General features: G+C 42.3%; 1 protein-coding gene across 2 annotated transcripts; it reads right to left on the bottom strand.

The window, feature by feature from the left end:
• Nucleotides 1–4,593: 4,593 nt before the first annotated feature.
• On the bottom strand, nucleotides 4,594–23,476 carry slc5a9 (solute carrier family 5 member 9). 2 transcript variants are annotated; one of them, XM_039810153.1, is made up of 14 exons: nucleotides 23,355–23,476; nucleotides 16,616–16,730; nucleotides 15,947–16,018; nucleotides 14,928–15,032; nucleotides 14,259–14,423; nucleotides 13,953–14,058; nucleotides 13,642–13,722; nucleotides 13,170–13,375; nucleotides 12,581–12,716; nucleotides 12,036–12,143; nucleotides 11,310–11,460; nucleotides 9,983–10,151; nucleotides 7,572–7,787; nucleotides 4,594–5,912 (listed from the first exon to the last, which is right to left on the bottom strand). In XM_039810153.1, the coding sequence occupies exons 2-14, from the start codon at nucleotides 16,631–16,633 to the stop codon at nucleotides 5,616–5,618; spliced, it is 1,830 nt and encodes a 609-aa protein (XP_039666087.1). In that variant the 5' UTR covers nucleotides 16,634–16,730; nucleotides 23,355–23,476; the 3' UTR covers nucleotides 4,594–5,615. The 2 variants fall into 2 exon arrangements, with proteins under 2 accessions (XP_039666087.1, XP_039666086.1); XM_039810152.1 differs by having other exon boundaries at nucleotides 16,616–16,734; nucleotides 23,355–23,462.
• Nucleotides 23,477–25,012: the final 1,536 nt, after the last annotated feature.

Below are 25,012 nucleotides of genomic sequence, written 5' to 3' on the forward strand. Positions count from 1 at the left end.
CAAACATGAATATCTTTTATTTTTATGATGATTAAGTGAATATCTTTTGGGTTTGGACAAAACGGGCAAATTAAAATGTGATGCTTGGTCAACGTGATCGACCAAGCACCTGGCACGCCTCTGCGTCGATATGATACGCTCCCGTCAGGGAGGGTTGGCCCCATCTTGGACCTGTCAGAAGACACCGCAGCGTCTGGGGCTGTGTCTCCTGTCCCAACCCAACAGGCTACTACAAGGTGACGCTCTGTGAAACAAGACGTGTACACGTGTTTCACTTCACCCATGGCCTCATCACCAAAGGGCTGATTGCGCCACGTTTCCCACGGTGCTTCAGTGGTACTTTTAATGACTCGCGGTCCTGTTTGAAAGCCGGACACACCACACCACACCACACCACACCACAGCTGATGAGACAACCCATGGATGGAGGTTCTAGGTAGGAAATAGCCAGAGCAATGTTTCTCATTTCTTTTTCTACAGTTTTGAAGCATTACTGGTCAGTCAGTACACCCGGTCTCTCCACAAAAACACTGCAAGGCCTTCTGGGAAAGTCTTAATGCCACGGTGGATATATCCCGACCTCACCTGCCCCCACCCCTCTCCCAGAGGCCCTTGCAGCAGCGGTCGCCATGTTTACAGTGTTGCCACAGAGCTTTAACACTGGTTAAGACATGGCTCTGAGGCCGCGCCGTTTCCTGTCTGGAGAACAGTGTTGGTGTTACGCCTTTCTTCGCTCAGTACCTGGCGATGAGCCAACATGACATCATGACCGCGGAAACATACGCGCCCACTTTCTTAAGCCAAGTGGCGTGTTATCTGTACGCATTTTGAGCGCCGTATACAGCGGACGGGTCGGGTTTAGGAAAAGAAGAACCGGTTGGGTTTAGTTAAAGAAAAGCTACGGTTGAGTGAAGGAAAAGTGCCACGCGGGACACGATCCCCGGTCTCCTGGGTGGAAGTCCTGCGTTTTACCCATCCCCCACCACCACCACCACCACCCCGACCAACCTCCCTACGCGGATTTTCGCCCTTTCATACTACTCGCTATCGCGTAAATTCACACGCAATCGCATGGTAATGTAACGGAGGCCAAACGGCGTTGATAGACACGCTAAAAGGCGAGTATGCGTCTTGATAACACGGCAAAAATGGCATACGGATTGGCGTGTCATACATAACGCCACTTAATGAGATCGGTCTGTGGTGAGCCCAGTTTCCAGGTGACTGACTGTGGTGTGACTGTAGCAGGAAGTATTACTGAGCCAAGGCTGCTCACTTCATCTCATTATACTCATGACTCTTGGTGCTCAGCTGCTTAGGGTCAGGTGCAGTGTTGAGTTCCACCCGACTGAGGCCAAACATGTCTCCATCACAAAGTGTTGAATTTCACAAAGTGACTCGCAGGTTTCTTTGACACCTTGTGCTTTAATTCCCCCTCTCGGTTTCATTCAGAGTGGAGTAATTAAGACGAGCGTTTCCCAGCATGAAGCGGTGTTAGCGGATGGTGTGACGAGGCAGTCAGCACGTAGCACTTCACGTCAGGCTACATTTCATTACTCTCACGGATTTTCTGCTTAGTATCTCGTTTTTGCAAAACTGGTCCAGATGACCAGCACTGAACTGGGAAATAATCTCTTGGTCTCGGATCGGTTTTTAAATAGTTTGTGATTGGTTCTTGGCTCTGATGAGTGTTGGCGTCGGCTCAGTGAGCCCCAGTGTGAGCCCAGGTGGACTCCACCCTTCCCTTCAACCCTGACTATCTGAAATCTGACAGCGTGCAGATGCTGTGTTCACCGTTGTATTCCATTCTGCAGTATTTATTTGTGCCTTGAGTTCTTTTTCACTTTATACTGTAAATGCAGAGATTACAAATCTTGTTTTCTTGAATAGTCACTGTTCTGTCCCCTTCATATTGATCGTAATTACGTCCGTCTGAGTGTGAAATATGTTCATGGTAAGAATCCAGCAGATCTGCTGGCGTTGATGGCTTCCTTGACATCATGAGTAATAATCCTCTGTGACTGCCGGCGGTTCCTGTTCAACAAAAGCTCTGCCCGTCTGCACGCAGCCTGAGCTGCAAGGAAACCCATACCAACCAAACCAACTGTCCTCCAAAAGAAACCAACACAAGCACATATCCTTCTATCATCAAGTTCGAGTACAACTTGCTGAAGCCAACTGCACCCTTGCCACTTCTTTTACAGCCTCCGATCTGCATGGCCTGGCCTACAAATCCATTTGTGGACAAAGTAATGTCATTCCATCTAGTTTCCATGTGCATGAGGACACCGCGCCTTTTTGCTTTTATGAACAGTGCTGCAGGCAGCTTCCAAAGCACCATGTTCCTGATTGGACATGTTTTACATTACTTTCATTATGACGACATTGTATGGAAATGTTTTTTTTTTTTTTTTTTCTTGACTCTGAAAAATGTTCATAATTAAGACCTGTCTGATGAACCGGCCACCGATGGATCGGCGTATAGTGTTGCTGGTAGATAGAAATGCCTGAGTATATATGCTTCAAAACTTTCAGAAACAGTATTGTTGTTGCATAATTTGTCCACCAGATGGCGCTGACGAGTTTATTAGCAAATTGATCCTGCTCAATATATCTGGTCCCAATTCTTTAAGAATCTCTGTACAAAATATATATCACGAGGTGTGCACACTGGAATTTATGTGGCCTCCATCTGCGAATGGAATCTCAATTTACAACATAAAAAAACGAGAGTAGAGCTGATAATCGTCGGATATCGATATATTTCAGATGGTCCGGCTGTATATGGCGGTCACCAAGAACTGGGCTCAGACAAAATGCCAAAGATATTATTATAAACTTTGCACCACACGGTCCATTAGTAGCTTTCTGTCTCGAGCTTTCAGCCAACGGGAGTCGTTTTAAAAATACTAAAAGTTTAAAAATACCGTACATTTTGCAAACGTCATCTACTGAGGAAGATCATGTCCCACAGTTGAAAGCTCCCGACTAGCTACCAGCGGACCTTTTTGGTGAAAATACAAGAACAGGTTGTCCCAAAATGTTTGAATTTCTTTAGACACAGTGTTGCCTTTACATCATTTGTGCTGACAAAGTTAATGTCTCACCATGTGTTATCAAGGTTTTATAATAATCCAATATAGATATCAGTATCTGCCCCACATTCCAGTATTAGTCGGGCACTAACTAAGAGCTGAACCTTCATACAACTGAACTAACCCCATCAGTGGCTGAAGCCCAGAAAATGTCCAGTAAGTTGACTTTGTGCTAAGAATTTAGTTTTTGTCCAAGGTCAGTCAAAACAATATATTATTATTATCAGAGTATTTATGGCTCACAGTTCTTAATAAGTTGGTTGTAAGTTGTAACACCTTTTTATTTTGGCCACTCATTGTGTATGCCCCCACACACACACACACACACACACACACACACACACACACACACACACACACACACACACACAACACCCCAGTCCTATCATCAGCGAGCTGTAACGGATGTTCTAGGATACTCTACGTCCTGATCGTCTGATCACCGAGTTCTGTGTTCCACATGAGGAGTCCGTGTGGAAGAAGCTGAGCCAAACCTGTGAACATGTTGATGTAGCACTCTTCCCTTCAGGTTTCTGCAGTCTCTGCTAACAGACCGTATAAAACAGTTTGAGTCTGGTGTTGAATTGTTACTTTGTAAAGTTTCTTTTCATTGTCAACCGAAGACAAAATAAACATTTCATTGCCATATTCTGGAAACTGAGCTGATGTTTGTCTCATTTCTTTTCCGGCGCTCATGACACCGTGACATTCCATTTGTTAACAGCAGGGATGGAAGTAACCACTCACTTTACAACAATCTTTTACTGTTTAAAAAAAAAAAAAGGTGTTTTTTGAGTATTTAGGTACTTTAGCATCACAAGTACTTTGCTACATTTCATGTCACAGCTAACTACAGTTAGCAGGGGTAGCGTTACGGGAGCGTGCCTATGTTCCTACAGCCCTAGGTTCCCAGATTTCTGATTTTTTTTCTTTCAAAATTAGGCCCTATGTTCCCACAATTCCCACATTTCTAAAATTTCTTTCCAAAATTAGGCCCTATGTTCCACAGATTTCATCCCCGTTTCTCCCAATTTAGTAGCCAATTACACCCTACCTATTATCCAGTAGCAATGGACTACAGACGGAATGTAACCATAACCCTAACATAGGGCCTAATTTTGAAATTAATCTTAGAAATGTGGGAACATAGAGCCTAATTTTCATTGAAAATTAAATTTAGAAATTTTGCCCACAGGCCCTGAGTTTGACACGTGTGGTTTAAAGCCATAACGCATATCCAATACAGCGATGTATGAAACTTAACAGTCGTTCCTCCGCTTGTCTCTAAACCGCGTAAGTTATGTGGCATGATAGGCGTACTGTAGTCAAACGATTGGCAATTTGGTCCAAAAGATTGCAACGATGATATGAAAACTAAACCAATAGCTATTTATTGCAGCGCTTTTCCAAAGAGGCGCAATCATGTGCATTACTGAGCTGACACTGGCTGCACCACAAAGGTTTTCATTCATAGGTCTACTGTAATAATGCAAAATACATTATATATATACACGACAGTTTAAAAAAAAATACATAAGTATATTTTCCATAGAAATATAATGATCTATTTTCAGATCTCAAACGGCCCCGCGGCGGAGAACTTTAAGCTCTGTGGTTAGCTTGAAGGGAGCATGCTGTAAAAGCAACATGTTTCTCAACATCGTCTCGGTACATTTTAGTTGTAGAATATTTCCCTAGTATCCAGATACTATTAGTAACTTACTGTATATCTATCTGAGAGTAATCAATATTGCTGAGCTACATCTCAGGGAGAAGAGCTTTTCTAGCATCCACCATGCTGTTGAATAGATTTAGTTTGGCAGACACAGTGGCTCTGTTGTTTGGGGATTTTAATGTACTCCCTAATCAGATATATTAGGCATTCCAGCATCAGTGGCAACTCCAATAAAACCATGTTATTGTTCACATTCATCCAGTAGAAATTTACAATTCAGTACAAAGGCAAAGTAAAGTGAGGAAGAAATCAGGAACAACCTGATGACTGACAAATCATTAATGAACAGTCCCCGACTAACAGCTATGTATTAAATTGAGGTAAGTTGAACGTAACCACAGTATATTTCTGAATCATTATGGAATCATTAGTTGATAGATATCTGGGAATGGACATATGGACCACTTTCTTTGTGCGTCATTCCTGATTAACTTTGAATCAGACAGAAGCTAACAATCAGGCCAAAAGATCTGATTACTTTGATCATAGGCACAATACGGATTTTGAGGTGTGTGTGTGTGTGTGTGTGTGTGTGTGTGTGTGTGTGTGTGTGTGTGTGTGTGTGTGTGTGTGTGTGTGTGTGTGTGTGTGTGTGTGTGTGTGTGTGTGTGTGTGTATGCAATGATCATTGTATGTCTTTCCTGATGAGACTCCTGTAAATGAACAAGTGTTGTTGCGTAGAAGGTCCAGCACAGCAGCAGATTGGTTTAGCCACTGGACGTTTTGTTTCATGGGTGTGACAAAATGCCAGTCCAGTCCACCAGTGTAACCTGACTGATCATGGATCAGGCGAAGTATCCCCAGAGGAAGACGTTAGCAGCCAGCAGCAGCAGGGCGTTGACGTTGCACACGCGTCTCCAGAGCGGCTGCTCCGCCAGAGAGTTCAGCTCGCTGCTCTCCGCCTCTGGAATCACAGAACCAGAGCTCGGGCCGCTCAGACAGCAGAGCCGCACAGCAGCGCTCCGCCACCACGACTCTGGCCCCCGCTCAGAGTCCGGGCTGGGGTCAGAGGTCATCTGGGGACCCGTGAGGTCGATCCGTGGCTCCTGGCTGTGTCTGGACCACCAGGTCAGCCGGTGCAGCTGCACAGGAGAGAGCAGAGAAAGCTGTCAAACTGTCGCCGCTCATCACGGTCTACCTTCCGATCAAAGACATGCAGCACAGGTTCACATTGGAATGGGCACTAGCCCTTTCCCACTATAGGAACGTAACTTTGCAGCACTGAAATATCAAGCACACCTTTATGAAGGATTTAAAGTGCTCATATTATGCTTTTTGGCTTTTCCCCTTTCCTTTATTGTGTCTTTTTTGTGCACGTTATAGGTTTATAAAGTGAAAAAGCCCAAAGTCCACCCCAAAGGGACTTAGCATCTCCAACAGAAAACACTGTTCACCAACTGCTCCAAGCAGCTCTATTGTAGCCCAGCCTTTACTTCAGAGACAAATGTGGTCACTTTGGAACACACGTTATAATGCCTAGCTGCTAGCATGGCACGCCCTCATACTCTGCTTCTGACTGGCTAGTAGTCCTTACCTAGCTACTGCGCATGTGCGACTCCCAACAAAGATGGAAAAGAAGTGAGAGGTCTCACTCTGTAGCTAAAACAGAGTTTTTTTAATTAAACCATGTAAACCTACAACTTTAAATCCTTCATGAAGGCGTGCTAATATTTTAGTGTTGCGGTTTAGTTTCAGGAACTCGTCCCCCGCACAGGTGGAGAACAACGTTACATTCCTACAGTGGGAAAGGGCTTTTCCACATACCAAATACCCGGGTTATACCCTAACTCCTAACCCAAGTGATCAGTGTGTACAGGGATCAGCAGGTTAAACTACCAGGAATAAAATTAAACCTGGCACTTCCTTCCTCACAGAAAGGCTCGGTATACATTTAAAAAATATTATTCGTGCCGTCAAATTGCAACTGATTTTGACTTGTTTTAAAGTCTAACAATTTGCAATTTATTTTCATTCTTGAACCATATTTGTTGACAGTCCTGGAAGTAACTTTAGCCAGCTAACATAACATGAACCCATTGTGTGTATTTCATCAGATTATTTGAACTGGCAGGTAAATAAGAAGCAAAAGGCTAACGCTAGGTTAACGTCTGCAGTAACATTAGAATCCATAATGTTTAGAAAAAAGAAAAGAAAAACATAATTCCATTTTAGCTCATTTCCAACACTTCAATAACTTCATAAGTCAAAAACCATGGCAACAAGTGTTCCAGCTTGTGTGCATCACATTTGAATGTCCCCTGGAAACTGTTTCCATTGTGTTGTGTGCTATTTAAAGTGCATTTCTGTATTTGGTTTTGTTGTCTGTATTTGCATGTATTTTCTTAATTTCTTTCTTAATTTGCAGTGCATTGAGCTCTCAGGCTGCTCATTATCTTCATGGTGTTTGTACTACAGCTGAACCTTGGCATTGAATTATCCAACATGAATATCTTACTGTGAGTAATAAAACTGTACGGTAACAGTAATAGTGATCTTCAAGCCTCACAGCTCAGCCAGCAGCTAGGCGGGAGGAGGCTCCCTTCACTGAGGTCACAAAGTAAATGTTACACCTTTTGAATGCCGCTGTGTCATAGCTTTTGAATGCCGCTGTGTCATAGCTTTTGAATGACGCTGTGTCATAGCTTTTGAATGACCCTGGGTCACAGCTTTTGAATGACGCTGTGTCAGCAGCTTGGGCATGACTGTAGAAAGTGTTGATGAATGTATGGCGTGCTCCTTACATGTTGAGCAGGTATCGGGGCAGTGGCTAGGCTGACAGCAGCGATGACCAGGCAGGTGAGCGCCAGCAGGATGAGAGCAAAGTACAGGTAGTGGACGTCGGCCAGGACAGCAGGCCGCAGGTCTGGCTGACCACAGGAGGGAGATGTATAGGAGAACTCCAGAACCATGCGGATCAGTCCCACCAGCAGGCCGCTCATCAGACCCCAGAATGCACCCTGAGAAACACACACGCACACACACAAAGGAAATGAAATGCTGTTATATGGAACTGGCAAACAAAGCCAACACTGAAGAGAAAAGGGTCTTAAGGTTCTGCATGTTTAATCTGGTGGCCCTGTCTTGTAGAGGCTACTTTGCATGGCAGTTGGATTCTCACAAGGTCATGCAAGAATTGCGGGGGATAGCATATCATGCCAAAATCCATCTTGTCAGGCTTCAACTAATCTATATCGACGACGTTCCACTTCCAGGATTGCTCCAGTGCCGCCGGAAATTCCGCCAGATGTCCCTCTTTTCGGCCGGACGTCCGTCCCCTTCCTCTTCCTTTGTGTTGGCGTTCTAAACTCCGGTGGATTTCTGAGGACTATGGTTAACTGCTCCTCAGATCTCTGCAGGGTAAATCCAGACAGCTAGCTAGACTATCTGTCCAATCTGAGTTTTCTGTTGCACGACTAAAACTACTTTTGAACGTACACATGTTCCACCAAAACAAGTTCCTCCCTGAGGCTATTTTCTGGAATGCTGTGTGGACTAGCCAGACCTTCCTCCGCAGCGCTGTGGAGGAAGGTCTGGCAATGCACGACTAGGCTTCAACCAATGCGTTTGTGTCTGAACTACAAGCTCACCGAACCGTTCAGTGTCCGGTGAGGAGCTACTGGCAGGGTGGTGTAGGTGTGTGTGACGGCCGCGACTCGTTCAAAACAACAATGCCGGGCTTGATAGAGCCAATGGTTCATCCAATCACCTGCCAGGTGTTTTTTTTAAAGTGCTGCCCTTAACAGTTTCCAATGCCGGCTTCACACTGTGTTAACACACCATCTGGGGCACAGCTGACGTGCGCCTCCTCAAATATGTAACCACACGCTGGGGCTACAGCTGCGACGGAGATGCCAAGTGGAGACCACAACAACTTGTATTTTCTCCTGCATGTTTCTTAAAGGTCCCATGACATGGTGCTCTTTGGATGGCTTTATATAGGCCTTAGTGGTCCCCTAATACTGTATCTGAAGTCTCTTTTATATAGACCTTAGTGGTCCCCTAATACTGTATCTGAAGTCTCTTTTATATAGACCTTAGTGGTCCCCTAATACTGTATCTGAAGTCTCTTTTATATAGACCTTAGTGGTCCCCTAATACTGTATCTGAAGTCTCTTTTATATAGACCTTAGTGGTCCCCTAATACTGTATCTGAAGTCTCTTTTATATAGGCCTTAGTGGTCCCCTAATACTGTATCTGAAGTCTCTTTTATATAGACCTTAGTGGTCCCCTAATACAAAATCTGAAGTCTCTTTTATATAGACCTTAGTGGTCCCCTAATACAAAATCTGAAGTCTCTTTTATATAGACCTTAGTGGTCCCCTAATACAAAATCTGAAGTCTCTTTTATATAGACCCTTAGTTTTTAATGCAGTTTTTCCTAATCTGCCTTGTGCAGAATTACAGCCACTAGAGCCAGTCCCACAATGAGCTTTCCTTAGGATGTGCCATTTCTGTGTCTGTAGCTATTGAGGAGGAGAGAGGGGGGGGCAAAGTGGAGGGTGGGGGTGTGGCCTTGACCAATTACCACTTTGCTCGTTTGAAAGCCATGATGTCTCTCTCTCATGGGTGGGCCAAATTCTCTGGGCGGGCAAAGCAGAGAAAGGGGAGGTAACCTTGCTCCTTATGACCTCATAAGGAGAAGATTCCAGATCAGCCCATCTGAGCTTTCATTTTCTCAAAGGCAGAGCAGGATACCCAGGGCTCGGTTTACACCTATCGCCATTTCTAGCCACTGGGGGACCATAGGCAGGCTGGGGGAACTCATATTAATGTTAAAAAACCTCATAAAGTGAAATTTTCATGCCATGGGACCTTTAATGCCGCTAGATCATATTGATAGTAAGAACACAGTTAGGGAAGTGGAAGAAACATAGAGTAGATTTCTCCTTTTCAGTAACACACGTTTAGTAAAGCTATGTCCACTGCAAACCTTCTGATCATTGGGTATAAGGAACGTTTTGCCACTTTGGACATTCATCAGTGTAAAGAAACATGCACTCTCCTGTGTGTGTGTGTGTGTGTGTGTGTGTGTGTGTGTGTGTGTGTGTGTGTGTGTGTGTGTGTGTGTGTGTGTGTGTGTGTGTGTATGTGTATGTGTATGTGTGTGTGTGTGTGTGTGTGTGTGTGTGTGTGTGTGTGTGTGTGAACTACCTGCTCGTTGGCACGTGGCCAGAAGATAGCCATAAGGAAAACAGCGGTAATGGGCGGAGCTAGAAAGCTGGTCACTGACTGGATGTAATCAAACAGCTGTCCACTATTGGCTGTTTGGATGACTGGAATCCACAACAGACTAACACACACCAAGACCAGGATGAACACCCTGAAAAAAATACACCAAAAAGTATTATGTCAGCTTTGGGGCGAGACTTAAGTCGTTACAAATGATATCTGAAAGACAGTCGTTTGTCTTCAGGCTGAGTTGGGGATTTAGGAAGGATGGAAGGATGCCTGGATCAGACAGGAAAACTGTTTAACTTATCATAAATTCAGAAATACACAATCCAATGTCATTGAAATTCTAGTGATTAGCCCACATAGGGCCTCCAGGCTCACTCCAAGCTCATTTTTGATGCTATAATGCCAGAGTTATGCCGTTATGCAGTTTTTTCAATGATCTACTTTGTATGCACAAGATGACCCTGCAGCCTTTTCCCTGTGAACCCAGCAGCGCGGCCAGATTGCTGTCAAGTGCATCGGGAGTGTGCCAACACGCACTTTGGGTAATTCCGTGGCCAGGCTGTGTTGGCGCTCTTGGGCACGGGGCGGGTAGCCTCATGAGATCGTCCTGATCTCGTGAGCTCCAGTTTTCCACTCGCAGATCAGTCTGGCATCTTGAGATAGAGAAAATTTGGAGCCATTCGCCTAACGACCGACCAATCAGCGTTGGTTTTGAGGCGGGTTTAGGTGTGACGCAACGAGAAGCGACTGTATCGCGCAAGTTTTATCCGAATTACAAAGTATTCCTTCATTGAAAGAAGAGCAAAAAAACGGCACTGGAGGCTTTTCTCTGAGGAAAAGATGTTTTTGCTCTTCTCCCGACTGGTTTCGGCAAGAGTTTGATCTGATTGATTGATTTGGCCCGTCTATCACCAACCACCAAACAGCATCCAGCGAGTCAGCAGTTTCAACTGTTGAAGAGAACTCGAGGCGATTACTCAGCATCATTGAGGCTCTGATGTCTGGAGACAGCTGATCAGCCATTCTAATTCATCATTGACTATCAGTGATACTTTGACCTGGATGTTCATCTATAAGGCTGCTGGCTGCTGAGGCTGCTGAACTTTTTAAACAAAGTTCCTGGGGGTTGAGGAGTGATGACCGCCCCCGCCCTGCGCCGGCTGATGATGTCACAGAAGGCCTACCGATTAAATGCAACGACTTCACCGTCAACATTAAAAAGGTTGGCAGTCCGGAGTATCCCACATTTTCATCAAGGTGCCTTTTTCCGATATGTATCAGTTAGTATTTGGAGCCCTACCGTCCCACTATCATGAGCTCCCTCTCTGAGGCTGCAGGCCGGGCTTTGTGGTATAGATCCAGGGTGAACAGAGTGGAGCTGCTGTTAAAGATGGAGGTCAGAGATGACATCAGAGCAGCTAGCATCACTGCTAGCATCAGACCACGAAGGCCTGCACAGACAGAAGGGTCAAAAAGATGGTTGGTATGGAATTATTTTGATGTTTACATTCTACAATTCTAAAACTCTATTATTTGATCATTCATTTACAGAGGGAGTAAATAATAATAGCAGGAGAAAGCACAGGATGCAAGTGGCCATTTTGTGTCGGAGCAAGTCAAATACACATAGGAAGGTAATGGTGGATTGACTGATCTATATGATTATGATATTGATGTTTCATTTCAAGGGACAATATGCAGAGGCCGACATTTCATATTATATTTAGTTGTCCGGGATGACATAAAAAAATAAATAAAAATAGTGCTTACAATGGTGACTGTGTACCCTTATATGGGCAGTGTGTTAGTGTCAGGGTGATGGTACGTGTCCTTAGGCAGCGTCATTTCCAGCCTTTTCCTATTCATTGTGTGAGCAGCCGGGCAATGCATTCTGGGAGCGTCGGGAGAGGGGTGATCTCTGCCGTGTGTGTGTGTGTGTGTGTGTGTGTGTGTGTGTGTGTGTGTGTGTGTGTGTGTGTGTGTGTGTGTGTGTGTGTGTGTGTGTGTGTGTGTGTGTGTGACTCACCCACAGGCATTAGCTCCACCACTAGTTTAGGGTAGGCGATATTGGAGCAGCCAACTGGAGTTCCACACACACTCTGACACACTGCTGGATCCACACAACCTACCTCATCTACATGCACGCACACACACACACACACGCACACACAGAATAAAAGATGTAGTTAGTTATTTTCAGGCTGTCAGACCTAATGTTTCAGAACCTTGTGGAAACGACTGCTCTTGCCTTCTGCACAGCGTGATTAGTCCAACATTAAAAGGTCATGCCAGGTATGTTTGCATGTTTTCAATGCACATGTACTTTACATTTTAAAAAGTGTTGTAGATCTTGGAAATATCACCTCTCCACATTTTCCAGAGACGTCATCCTGCACAGTAAACATTATACCTTACATGTGTTACGTATGGCTACCTGTTCTCCTGCGCTGTTCCAGAAAACTGTATTGAATTCCATGCTCAGTTCCATGAATATATTTGACAATGGTTGGAGATATATTTGGGCTGGTTTAATGAGGGTGTTTGCCGTGACAGTCCAACAGAGAGACTGACCTGGGAACAGTGCTCGGCTGATCATGCCTGGCATGACGATGAAGAACATGGGCAGCACTTTGAGGTAGCCTCCCAACACACTGCCTCCTTTGGCATGAGACAAAGACTTGGCAGACAGAGACCTCTGGACTATAACCTGCACACACAAACACACACATTAACAACACATTCCCTAACCCCTACCCCTAACCATCACAACTAAATACCTAACCCCAATCCTAACCCTCAGGATGTGGACCGCCTCTCTTTTAACTGAGTTAAAGAAGACCGGCCACAGTGCAGAATTGTCCTCACCACAATGATTTGAGACTGAAATCGGTCCTCATAAAGATAGCAATACACTGCCATTGGCACTTACTGGTCTAAATCAGCAGTCTTTGTAAATTCCTCCTGAGAATGAAGTCATAAAACACATCACACACTTTATATGGTTTCACTGTTCCTGTGATGTTGATGGAAACATCCTAAAATGAAAGCTCAGCCTGCAGTCGTCGTTTCATTTAGAATCCAATGAGCAGGCGTGTGCAGCTCCAAAACAAAAGACTTTACTGATGATCCAATCAGAACTTCTATGGACTGCTAGTGTCACCTGATCCGTGCACCAGCACCATGTAGCCAGTACGGTGAGGCCGAACAGCAGACCGGGCCAGGGCAGGTCCCCTGACACCGGGTCTCTGAACAGGCGGAAGGCGTCGCTGCGAGGAAGGTGGCAGGTGGTGTTAGCGACTGTCACCGAGGGAACAGCTGACATATAACGCTCCACAAGGCCCTCGTACCCGCCAATTTTGGAGAATGCTGGAAACACACACACACACACACACACACACACATTGAACTTTACATTAGAACTGATCAATGTTATAAATATTACACGGGGCTGTCCATGAAATGCTTCCTGGGATTAATGTGAAAGTAGCAGGAAGAGAAAACTGCGGCATCAAAGTTATTTTCTGTGAGATATTTGACATGGAAATGTTCACTCACCGATATTCTCATTATTGGTATAAAATATTGTATTAACTACTAGTATAATATAGTGTGTGTTTGTGTGTGCACCCTACCTATGAACATTAGTGCAAAGGCCCCACCAACCATGATCAAAGTCTGCAGCGCATCAGTGTAGATCACTGCTGCCAAACCACCTACACACACACACACACACACACACACACACACAAATAATTACAGTATTGTGTCAGGGTATTATTCAAATCAATTCAAATAGCTTTATCTGTCGGTGCAATTAAGAGGCACAGTTCTTTATGAACCGGGCTATATGTGTGTGTGTGTGTGTGTGTGTGTGTGTGTGTGTGTGTGTGTGTGTGTGTGTGTGTGCGTGTGTGTGCGCGTGCGTGCATGCGTGCGTGTTTACCTGCCACAGTGTAAACAGCAGTGACCAGCAGCAGTATGCCTGTGGACAGATAGAGATCCCAGCCCATCGACACCTGGATAAACATCGCCCCCGAAAAGATATCTGTCTGGGTAACACACAGATACATGTTTCTACTGTGTCTTGGATTGTACCTCATTTGTGTGTGTGTGTGTGTGTGTGTGTGTGTGTGTGTGTGTGTGTGTGTGTGTGTGTGTGTGTGTGTGTGTGTGTGTGTGTGTGTGTGTGTGTGTGTGTGTGTGTGTCTGTGTGCATGCGTGTGTGTGTGTGTGTGTCGGTCGGTCTTACAGATATTTTAGTGAAGATGTAGAGGATGAGTGACAGGACAGACATGTATATGCGTATCCTCTGGCCTCCAAAGCGCTTGGCCAGGTATTCCGGCATGGTGACCACGCCAGCAGAGATGTAGACGGGGATAAAGATCCAACCCAGAGCCACCAGCACCCACGATGCCTACAGAAACAACACATTGTCAGGAATGATGAATGGATGTAGAAACTCCCTTAAACAGCCGTTTGCATTTCGATACTTGTACAGCTCCAGCACCCAGTGAGAAGAACAGCAAAGACGTGCAGTTTCTCCATCAGAGCAGCTGTCATGATGCACGAATTCATCAAGTTTTAAATCTTAATCATCATTACTATGAAACGTCAGAAGATGATCAATGATTCATTCTTAGCTCATGTTGAAACATTCAGGATCAAATGAAATGATCATTAACATGAAGAAGACATACTTTATTAATCCCGCAAGGGGAAATCAGTTACATACAGGCCTAAAATCCACACACGTGCCCAGGACCTATACATGTACAAATGGAGAGATGTCAGAGTGAGAGGGCTGCCCCATGGACAGGGGCCCCGGGTTGGGGGGATTCGATGACTTGCCCAAGGGCACCATCTAGTGGGCTCAACAAATATGAGTCATGGTTCATGGTTTCCAGAATATGTTCCTTACGTTCCATTCAAATCCCCCGACAGCGATGCCTCCAGCTGCTCCTGTTCCCGCTAGGCCGATAAACAGACCACTGCCAACATTACTGGACATCAGAGAGGCTCCGATCTGTAAACACACACAGATCAGTCACATGAACAAGACAATCTGGCTCGAATCTCACATGAATCAATGTAATCCTGTCTGGAACTCTTAAACACAGCCGTTCTCTAAGTACGGCTGATTATGAGTCGCTTTCTCCCTCAACACTGTGGACAATAATACATCAACTATTGAGTTTGTGGCTGTAGTCAAAGTTGAGGCTCTTCTGGGCCTACTAGTCCTCAGACATACAGGCCTGACTGAATAGCAACATCTCCAACATCTATCCACTCCTTGTACATCCTTGGAAGACAGTTCCTTACTCCTAAAGCATCCCCTTGTGAGGATGAGCCAGTGGTTGAATGTACTCTCCCAGTCTACAGAATAGAATAGAGAATTTTGCAAAGACATGTTACTTCGGGGGGAGGAAGCCCTAGGAAAATACAGAGTATCCTTCCTTCTGCCAAGTAGTTAAATTGCACAAACATCCTAATAAATGAATACCTCTCTTTTACTTTTTTGATCTGACTTAACCAGGAATTAAACTGGACTATATGGATCCACAAAGACACTGAAACAGACCGAGTAGTCTATATCCACGACCTTCCACTTCCGGGATTGCTCCGTCGCCGCCGTAAATTCCGCTGGATGAGATCTCTGCGGGGTAAATCCAGGCAGCTAGCTAGACTATCTGTCCAATCTGAGTTTTCTGTTGCACGACTAAAACAACTTGTGAACGTACACATGTTCCACCAAAACAAGTTCCTTCCCGAGGCTATTTTGCGGAAGCACCGGGGACAAGACGATTGTACAATGCCAAAATATATATGCCAAAAAATCAGTCAAAAGAACAGTACAGTATGTTCACAATACCATATAGCATTAGCACATTACCATGGAATTGGGAGCAAAACATCATTATAGTACCACATCATACTCACAGGCCACCAGGTCATTGAACGGCCAGCCAAGAAGTAACCCCTCACAGTGCTGCGACTGGCTCGCGCTGATGACTGTAGAAGAGGCAGAGGTAAGGATTAGGCCAGCAAAATTCATGTGGGGGTCATATGCGACACATACGGACTCACGAAAGAACCAGAATCAAAAGGAGACACTTTCTAGGTAGCCTCAGGGGCGTCGGACTGGGAGGAAAACGGGGACCTAGTACCTGCCAGGGCCCTCATGTGAGGAGGGTCCAAAAAGATGCTAGAATGAATAGCTGTGGATGCGGGGAGGGGCCCATACAAAATGCCTTTCTACAGGGCCCAGAATTTTGTGCTACGCCCCTGGGTAGCCTAGATTATGAAAGAAATAATTATAACCCAGGTATACAAGCATGTTTACCACTTTTAGAGCCCAGTCTGGCTCTCTGTCAGGTATAGTATTCAGGGTTTAGCAAGTTTCCTCTGAGCCAGTTTTAGGATACGTAATAGCATTTGTGGAATCCAAAAATAGGTATTCAATTTGACTTTTGACTCTCACTGGTTTAACACACTACATTGAACACCTGTTCACCTGAGATAGTTCTTAAGTTATGTTTAAGATGTCATGAGGAATAATGGTAAATATTGTTGCAAGGGTAAAATAGTCCAGATTTCAAATAGTCCTACCCAGATTCCAACCACCATGACAAAAATAAAGTAGACGACAACCACAGCGATGTCGGCAGCAGCCACACTGACACCTGTGCTGGGGGGGGCTGCGGTGGTGAACCCAGAGGAGCTGCTGCCTGCATGATAAGGAGAAAGAGTAGAGCATCACTATGATACCATTTCTTCTCTATGGCAGACACCAAACACAGATATGCCAAATGTCAGCTGTGACAGCAGTGGGGTTGAATTTTCCAAATGATTATTATTACTTTATTTAACACACATTAATGATCATACACAATCTTGCTGATAATACATACATAGAATATAATACAATATACATTAATCAAAAATAGAATAAGAGGGATTTATATGAAATTGTATATAGAATTAGTTTAGTTTTAGTTTGATTGGTTTACACATAAATAAATACTACAGATTAATATACACATAATCAATAAAGGATGTGATGGAGAGGAACAAAAAACCATCAGAGGGGCTTAATCCGGGCACTCTCCAATGTATAATCCAATTAAAATAGAAAAAAACTAAGAAACTGATAAGAAAAGAAAAGAAAGAGAAAAAAGCCAACATATCAATATCAAAACAACAGAATAAATACGAAAGGTAAAATATAGTAATTGTCATTTCTTAATCACTAGGCATAGCTAAGAACAAAAAAGAACAAAGAGGAGCAATTACTTCTAAAATAAGGGGCATAAATCAAGACAACAAGAAAGGAGATAAGGCAAGGCAATTTATATAGCACAATTTGGACAAGGTAATTTAAAGTGGTTTACATTAGCCTGGATGCCAGCCAAACTTAGCCCCGCCCACAACATTTGAGCTCTGGAATTTCGTTCTGGACTTTATCCGTTGTGGAGCATCTCAAACCAGAGCTGTTCAGACCAATCAAATTCAGGGCGGGCTTTATACGATGATGGGCAGATGAATCCCCAAGATGTACTCTTTATATTTAGCTATTGTTGCAGCAGATGAAGCTATTCCTGAGTTGTTTCAGTCTGAAATGAGTACTGTATTTTGCTAGCTTGCTAACTTTCCACTACATCACACCTTTTATGATTAATAACCCACTGTTATTCAAGGTTCAAGGTCACTTTATTATCCCCGAGGGGCAATTTGGATTACAGCCAGCAGTAACAAATACCAAACAGCAACAAATAAACACAACCACAGTACAACATAATTTAAATTTGAATTCACAGGATAGTATTAACAATGGGGATAACAGCCGGCTTATACAGATATACAGATATAGTCTGCCGCGATGGCAGACTATATCTACGCCCAGAGGGTAGCAACATAAATTCACCCAACAAGGGATGACTCGAATCAGCCAGGATGGCTCTCGCCTTCTTCAAGGATCTGGCCTTATACAGGTCATGCAGGCCATCTACACTGCTGCACACCTTCACGATACCTTGCATTCTATTTTTCTGTTTAATAGAAAGTGACCCGTGCCAGCAGATAAAAAGTAAAGTAAAGTAAGGAAAGTAAGAACTGATTCAATAAAGTAGTTCAACTGGTTGATTGTCCATTACAACCGGGGAAATGACAGCAGGATTTCTTCTGAAGTCAATGCACATCTCTTTCGTTTTTGCCACATTAATGTTTAAAAAGGAGGATTTACACCAATAAATAAAATCATTGACAGAATCATCCGCAAATTTAATAATGTGGCGCCGTTCCTGATATATCAGATAATAGTAGTTATAACAGCTGTGACATTAATGTACCTTTTTGGGTTTATTTCAGAAACTTCTTTCATATCCAGGATGTACAGTCCTAATACCAAGTAAAAAGTCCAACAATATGATATTCAAAATTTGACTGCTTTCTTTAATAACTACATAACACAATACTTTTACTTTCACTTTTAGTACTTGAGTAGTAAATTTGAAAATAAACTACTTGCAATACTTAAGTACAAAAAATGTTGAATACTTTAGTACTTCCACTTAAGTGGGGTGCTTAAAGAGCACTTCAACTTCTACTCACGTCACTTTTTTGATAGAGCACTTGTACTTTTACTCAAGTATGGGTCTATAGTACTTTATACACCCCTGAGTATGACGACGTCAGGTAACACAAAGCATTTAAAACTGAAAATTCCACAATCATAACAAAAACAAACTAAAAACAGACAGACGGTAGGTTTAAAAGACTTTAGAAGCATAGCGGTGTAGGAATGGCCAACAGAAAAGTTTTAGGCCTTGGTTTAAAAGAACATAGAGTCGCGGCAGACGTCTAGTGTTGTGGAAGTTTATTCCAGATCTGCGGTGCATAGAAACTAAAAGCTGCCTCAGCATGTTTGGTTCTGACCCTGAGGACGGTGAGCAGGCCTGTCCCAGATGATCTTAGAGCTCCGGATGGCTCCTAACAGAGCAACATGTCACACGTGTTTTGGTCCCAACCAATTCAGTGCTTTGTAAGTCAATATTTATATATATCATGGATAACCCCGACCACCCTCTCCACCCCACACTGGTCCAACAGAGGAGCACTTTCTCTAAGAGGCTCCGACAGCTTCGATGTCGCACGGACCGCTACAAGGAATCATTCCTGCCGCAGGCAACCAAACTATTTAAAACTTCTTCACTGAGCGTTAGATAAGACTCATAGACATCACAACTACACTGTGCAACTTGCACAATAGGTTTATCTACATCTTTATCAATACTAGTTAAGTAATTGTACATTTTTATTCCCAACTTGTATATATTTTAAATATTTTTTCTTGTATTGTATCCTATTATTATTTCATGTATATTGTATCCTATTATTTCATGTATATTCTGTATGTGTGCTGTGTGTCTGATATTTTGCTGCTGTAACACTGTAATTTCCCATTTTTGGGATCAATAAAAATCTATCTATCTATCTATCTATCTATCTATCTATCTATCTATAACAAGATTTTGAAATCAACTCTTTGATTCCTAGGAAGCCAGTGTGAAGCTCTAAGAACTGGGGTGATGTGTTTTTAAATGTCTTGGTTTAACTGAGGACTAGGGAGGCAGCGGTCTGAATACACTGCAGTTTTCTGATTTATTTTGTACAGACCTTTAAAGACACTGTTACAGTAATCAAGTCTACTAAAAACAGTCCAGTTGAGACATGAGTCCTTTAAGTCTCACTATGTTTTTGAGATGGTAGGATGATTTAGTAATTCTGATGATGTGGGTTTCGAAATTGAAGTCAGAATCCAGAACTACACCAAGATTCCTAAGAAGTCCTAAACATTAGCGCTTCAAGAAGAGCACTGACATATGACTGTTCATTTTTGGCACCAGGGGCGTCGGACTGGGGTGAAAAAGGGGACTGAGTACCCAGAGGGCCCAAAAAGATGCTGGAATGAATAGCTGTGGATGCAGGGGAGGGGCTCATAGAAAATGCATTTCTACAGGGCCCAGAATTTGGTGCCACGCCCCTGTTTGGCACCAAAAATAATTGTGTCAGTTTTATCCTTACTGGAGACATTTTTTTTTCGACATACTATTCTATGACTTCTTTCGAAATAGTATACTATGAATTCTTTTGATACGTTTTCCGACATACTATAATATGACTTTTTTATCATATACGATGCTGCCTTTTTATGACTTTTTTCTATATACCACTATGACTTTTCAGGACTTTTCTCCACATGTACTATGATTGTTTTTTACGATTTTTCAACATACTGTACTATGACTACTTTTTTGACTTTATTTAATTTCAGGACCATGCACTATTTCACGTTTATTCATCAGGGACAATGACTTTTCCATACCTTTTTTTGATTTACTAAACTATTACTTTTTCGAGATAATATACCATATATGTATATACTACATACTTGTAATATACAATGAATGTAGTCGACATACTATACCCTTTTCAGGATTTTTTCGATGTACTAAACTATGACTTTTTCATGATTCTTTTGACATACAACTTTTCCATGGCTTTTTTCGTGTAACTATACTATGACTTTTTCGACAAATTATACTATAATGTTTTTCGACATACTATATTGTGCTTTTTTTGTGATTATTTTCGACATACTATACTAAAACTTTTTGTGCCTTTTTTTAATCATATCCCTTTGACATACTATGTTTTCATGATTTATTTCGACATACTATACTATGACTTTTCCAGGACTTTTTTTCAAGTTACTATACTATAACTTTTAAGACAGGGGTGTCAAACTCATTTTCACTGAGGGCCACACTGGTAAAAAAGAGAATCACACTAAGGGCCAGACATGTAGAGTTTATTGACATGCTTTTGTCACTTTTTTAAAAACATTTTGGTAGCGTCCTAATTTTTGTTGTGTTTGGTCTAACTTTTTTGTGGCTTTCTCAGACATTTGTCACCTTATATAAATTTGTTGCTTTTTGTCGCATTTTTGTTGACATGAAGCCCTACAAAAGTCATCAAAAGGGTTCCTTAGCCATCAGAGAATTTAGCAAATCAAGCAAAACAATGATACTTTTTTTTTTTAACAACGTGTTTCACAGCCTGAATATGAAAACTCTCTGCTTCGGGGGGAATTTCTGAGTCATATTCTGCTTTGAATGTCAGGTAATTGCAGTTTACAAAACACTTGCCTGTGTTTTTGCTTTGGCGCACAACTAGGCGGGCCAAAATTTATTGTGAACCCAAATTGATATACGAGCCAGATCTAAAGCTGCAAGGGGCCGGATTTGGCCCGCGGGCCTTGAGTTTGACACGTGTTTTAAGACATGCTACACTTGACTTTTTATTTACTTTAACAACTTACTATACTATGACTTTTCTTTAATTTCTTCAACACGCTACACTTTATTCAAGGTACTAAACATTTTTCATGATTTTGTCGACAAACTGTACTATACTATGACTTTTTTAACCATACTATGACTTTTTGTGACTTTTTTCGACATACATACATACATAGTATGACTTTTTGAACATAATACAATGACTTTGATGACGTTTTCGTCATTCTATACTATGACTTTCTAGGAGCACCTTCTGGATTTCTAGGAGCACCTTCTGGATGTCACCATCGTGCGTGAGACTGGGCTACGACCTCCTCTCTACCATGTCACCTGGAAAGAGTAGAGGCTACACAAACCCACAAAAAAACAAGCCGAAGCACATGATGTTATGTATAGTATGTCATAAAAAGTCATAGTAATGTACGTTGAAAAGTCAAAAGTTCTAGAAGGTGCGGACCTTTCCAGTCCCCTTTCTTCGCAACATGAATGTTGAAATGTCCATTTGACAAATTTTAGATGTGCTTAATGTGGCTGATGTTGGACAGTGATGACATGTGGCTATCAGTGGGGGAATCAACCCCAGTCTCCTGCCGTCTCTGGCATCCTACTAGCCAGTGGCATTGTGGCATGGTGAGCTTGCTGGCCTTCGTGGCCTTCGTGGGTTTCCAGCAGGATGTTGGGAATGGTGGTGTCCTGTCGTTGGGACTTAGCTGGATCCTGGAGTCCTGATGCCGTTCAACTGAGAGACACTTCTACTGTGGGCCGATCTAAAGGCCACATTCTGCTTTGTGAGGAATTATACTTGAAGGATCTGATGGGATTACGTTTCACTGAAATAATACTTTGTAAAGTTTTACATGACGAATAACATTGATTGTCATAGTATAGTATGACGAAAAAGTTTTAAAAAAGTCAGTATAGTATGTTGAAAAAAGCGATATCATAGTATGTCGAAAAGTCATAAAAACTCATAGTATAGTATGTCAAAAAAGTGATTGTATAGTATGTAAAAACATAAAAAAAGTCATAGAATGGTATGTAAAAAAAGTTTTAAAAGTCATAGTATAGTATGCCGAAAAATAGCCATTGAAAAGTCATAGAAAAAAAAAAAAAAAAAAAAAAAAAAAAAAAAAAAAAAAAAAGAAAAGAAGGAGGAAGGGAAAAAAAAAAAAAGGGGGGGGGGGGGGGGGGGGGGGGGGGGGGGGGGGGGAAAAAAAAAGAGGGGGGGCGGGGGGGGGGGAAGAAAAAAAAAACAAAAAAAAAAAAATAATGTTTTGTTTAAAAATCATAATATAGTTTATTAAAAAAAAGTAACTAAAAAGTCATAGTTTAGTATGTCAAAAATAAAGAAAAAAAAGGTGTAGTATGTTGTAAAAAGTTATACAAAGTCATAGTGTAGTATGTCGAAAAAAGTAATCAAAAGTCATAGTATAGTATATCTGTATTGTATAATTACGAACGTGTAATTGACTAACCGTTTTTTTAAATATTGTGGATGTGTTTTGAAGCAGTTGTGTACAGTGTGTAGTCATTCATTTACTGCCCCCCAGCTCCCTGCTTCCCCTCCAGAGGGTGGCGGCAGACGTCTCAGTGGAAACTACTGTAGCTTTTTTACAACTTAGGTTAACTGACACTTCAAGATGTCTTTACCAGCTACAGTACAGGGCCTGGCATCAACAAAGATACATTGCTCAACTGCTTTTTCCTTATTATACCACTACAGGCCAATAGGTCTCCACAGCAAAGGCTTTTGTCTTGCCCAGGTTTAACGGTAAAATAAAAAATACTGCTGATGTTGCAGAAAGCCCAGGAGGCTGTGTAATATATTCCAGTTGCTGAATCAGCTGCTTTAACACTCATTTATAGGTCGTATCTCTGCTTTGCCCTGTGCTCCTGTGTCACATACTGTATATGTCTATACAATCTGCTTCTGACATGCCATAAAAATACGTCCATGAGCATAAATCTGAGTTAAAGAAGGTTCAGACCTGTAGTGAGACTGGCAGACATGTTGCTTCCAATCTTCCAGATCGTGTTGACTTCCTACAGACACTCCAGTCCTCCAGCGTTTCCTCTTCTGACGGTGTAAGAGTTAGTGGTGGGAAAGCTGACAGAGGTACGTGTGAATCCGTGCCGTCAACCTTGAAGCTTAATTATTAACCCGTGTGTTATCAAAGTGTGTAAATCTCTCATCAAGATGTAAATTAGTAATTGATCTCTTAATAAAGAAGCATCCAAAGGCCTCGTTTTCTCTGACACAGTTCACCTGTTAGTTTCCTCACACATATGAGAGAACATACTGCACACTGAACAAAATTATAAACGCAACCCTTTTGTTTTTGCCCCCATTTTTCATGAGCTGAACTCAAAGATTTAAGACTTTTTCTATGTACACAAAAGGCTTATTTCGCTCAAATATTGTTCACAAATCTGTCTAAATTTGTGTTAGTGAGCACTTCTCCCAAAACCAGTCAGTATCTGGTGTTAGGGTTAGGGTTCATACGTGAAGAGAACACCTCTCCAAAGTGCCAGATGCCATCGAATGTGAGCATTTGCCCACTCAGGTCGGTTACGACGACGAACTGCAGTCAGGTCGAGAGAGAAAGAGAAAGAGAGAGAGAGAGAGAGAGAGAGAGAGAGAGGGATGGATCCGGTCAGTGTAACGCTTATCAGTTCAATTTTCTAAGCACAAACGGACATTTGGAAAAACAGAAAAATGGGTTCAAATATAAAAATTTTCATTTTTTTTCCCACCTTGACAAATTAAAAAATTGGAAAAAAATTGTTTTTCCAATTTTTTGTTTTTTATTCAGAGGATCAGAAATTGATAAAAATTACAAAATTGCGTCTGGGCTCCAATTATTCAATACTGCAATGGTATTCTCTTCCTCTACTTTGCGGAATATGCAGGTCATTAACAGCATATGGACCAAAAAAAAAGATAGACTTTGGGGTCAGAGGTGCTTGCAACTGATGGTTTCGAGTGGGGGGGCGGGGTGTATCTAGTCGGAACGAGGGAGAGAATACCATTGCAGTATTGAATAATTGGAGCCCAGACGCAATTTTGTAATTTTCTCAATTTCTGATCCTCTGAATAAAAACAGAATAAGGTTTTAAAAACAGTTTAAAGATCCAATTTTTTAATTTGTCAAGGTGGAAAAAAATAAAAAATTGGATATTGGAACCCATTTTTCTGTTTTTCCAAATGTCCGTTAGTGCTTGTGCACATTTTAGAGTGGCCTTTTATTGTGGCCAGCCTAAGGCACACCTGTGCAATAATCATGCTGTCTAATCAGCATCTTGATATACCACACCTGTGAGGAGGATGGATTATCTCGGCAAAGGAGAAATTCCCACTAACACAGATTTAGAACAATATTTGAGAGGAATAATCCTTTTGTGTACATAGAAAAAGTCTTAGATCTTTGAGTTCAGCTCATGAAAAATGGGGGCAAAAACAAAAGTGTTGCATTTATAATTTTGTTCAGTGTACATTTGGTTGAATGTTGTTGTGCTAGACGGTGATGTGACTAACACTGTATCTGCACAGGAGACATAACCTTTACACATATCAGTGTACACAGACTGTATGCATGCATATAGTGTACATAACCACCGACTTCATGCATATAATATAATCTATTAT

This window comes from Perca fluviatilis, chromosome 9, assembly GCF_010015445.1.
Source record: "Perca fluviatilis chromosome 9, GENO_Pfluv_1.0, whole genome shotgun sequence".
Lineage (NCBI taxonomy): Eukaryota > Metazoa > Chordata > Actinopteri > Perciformes > Percidae > Perca > Perca fluviatilis.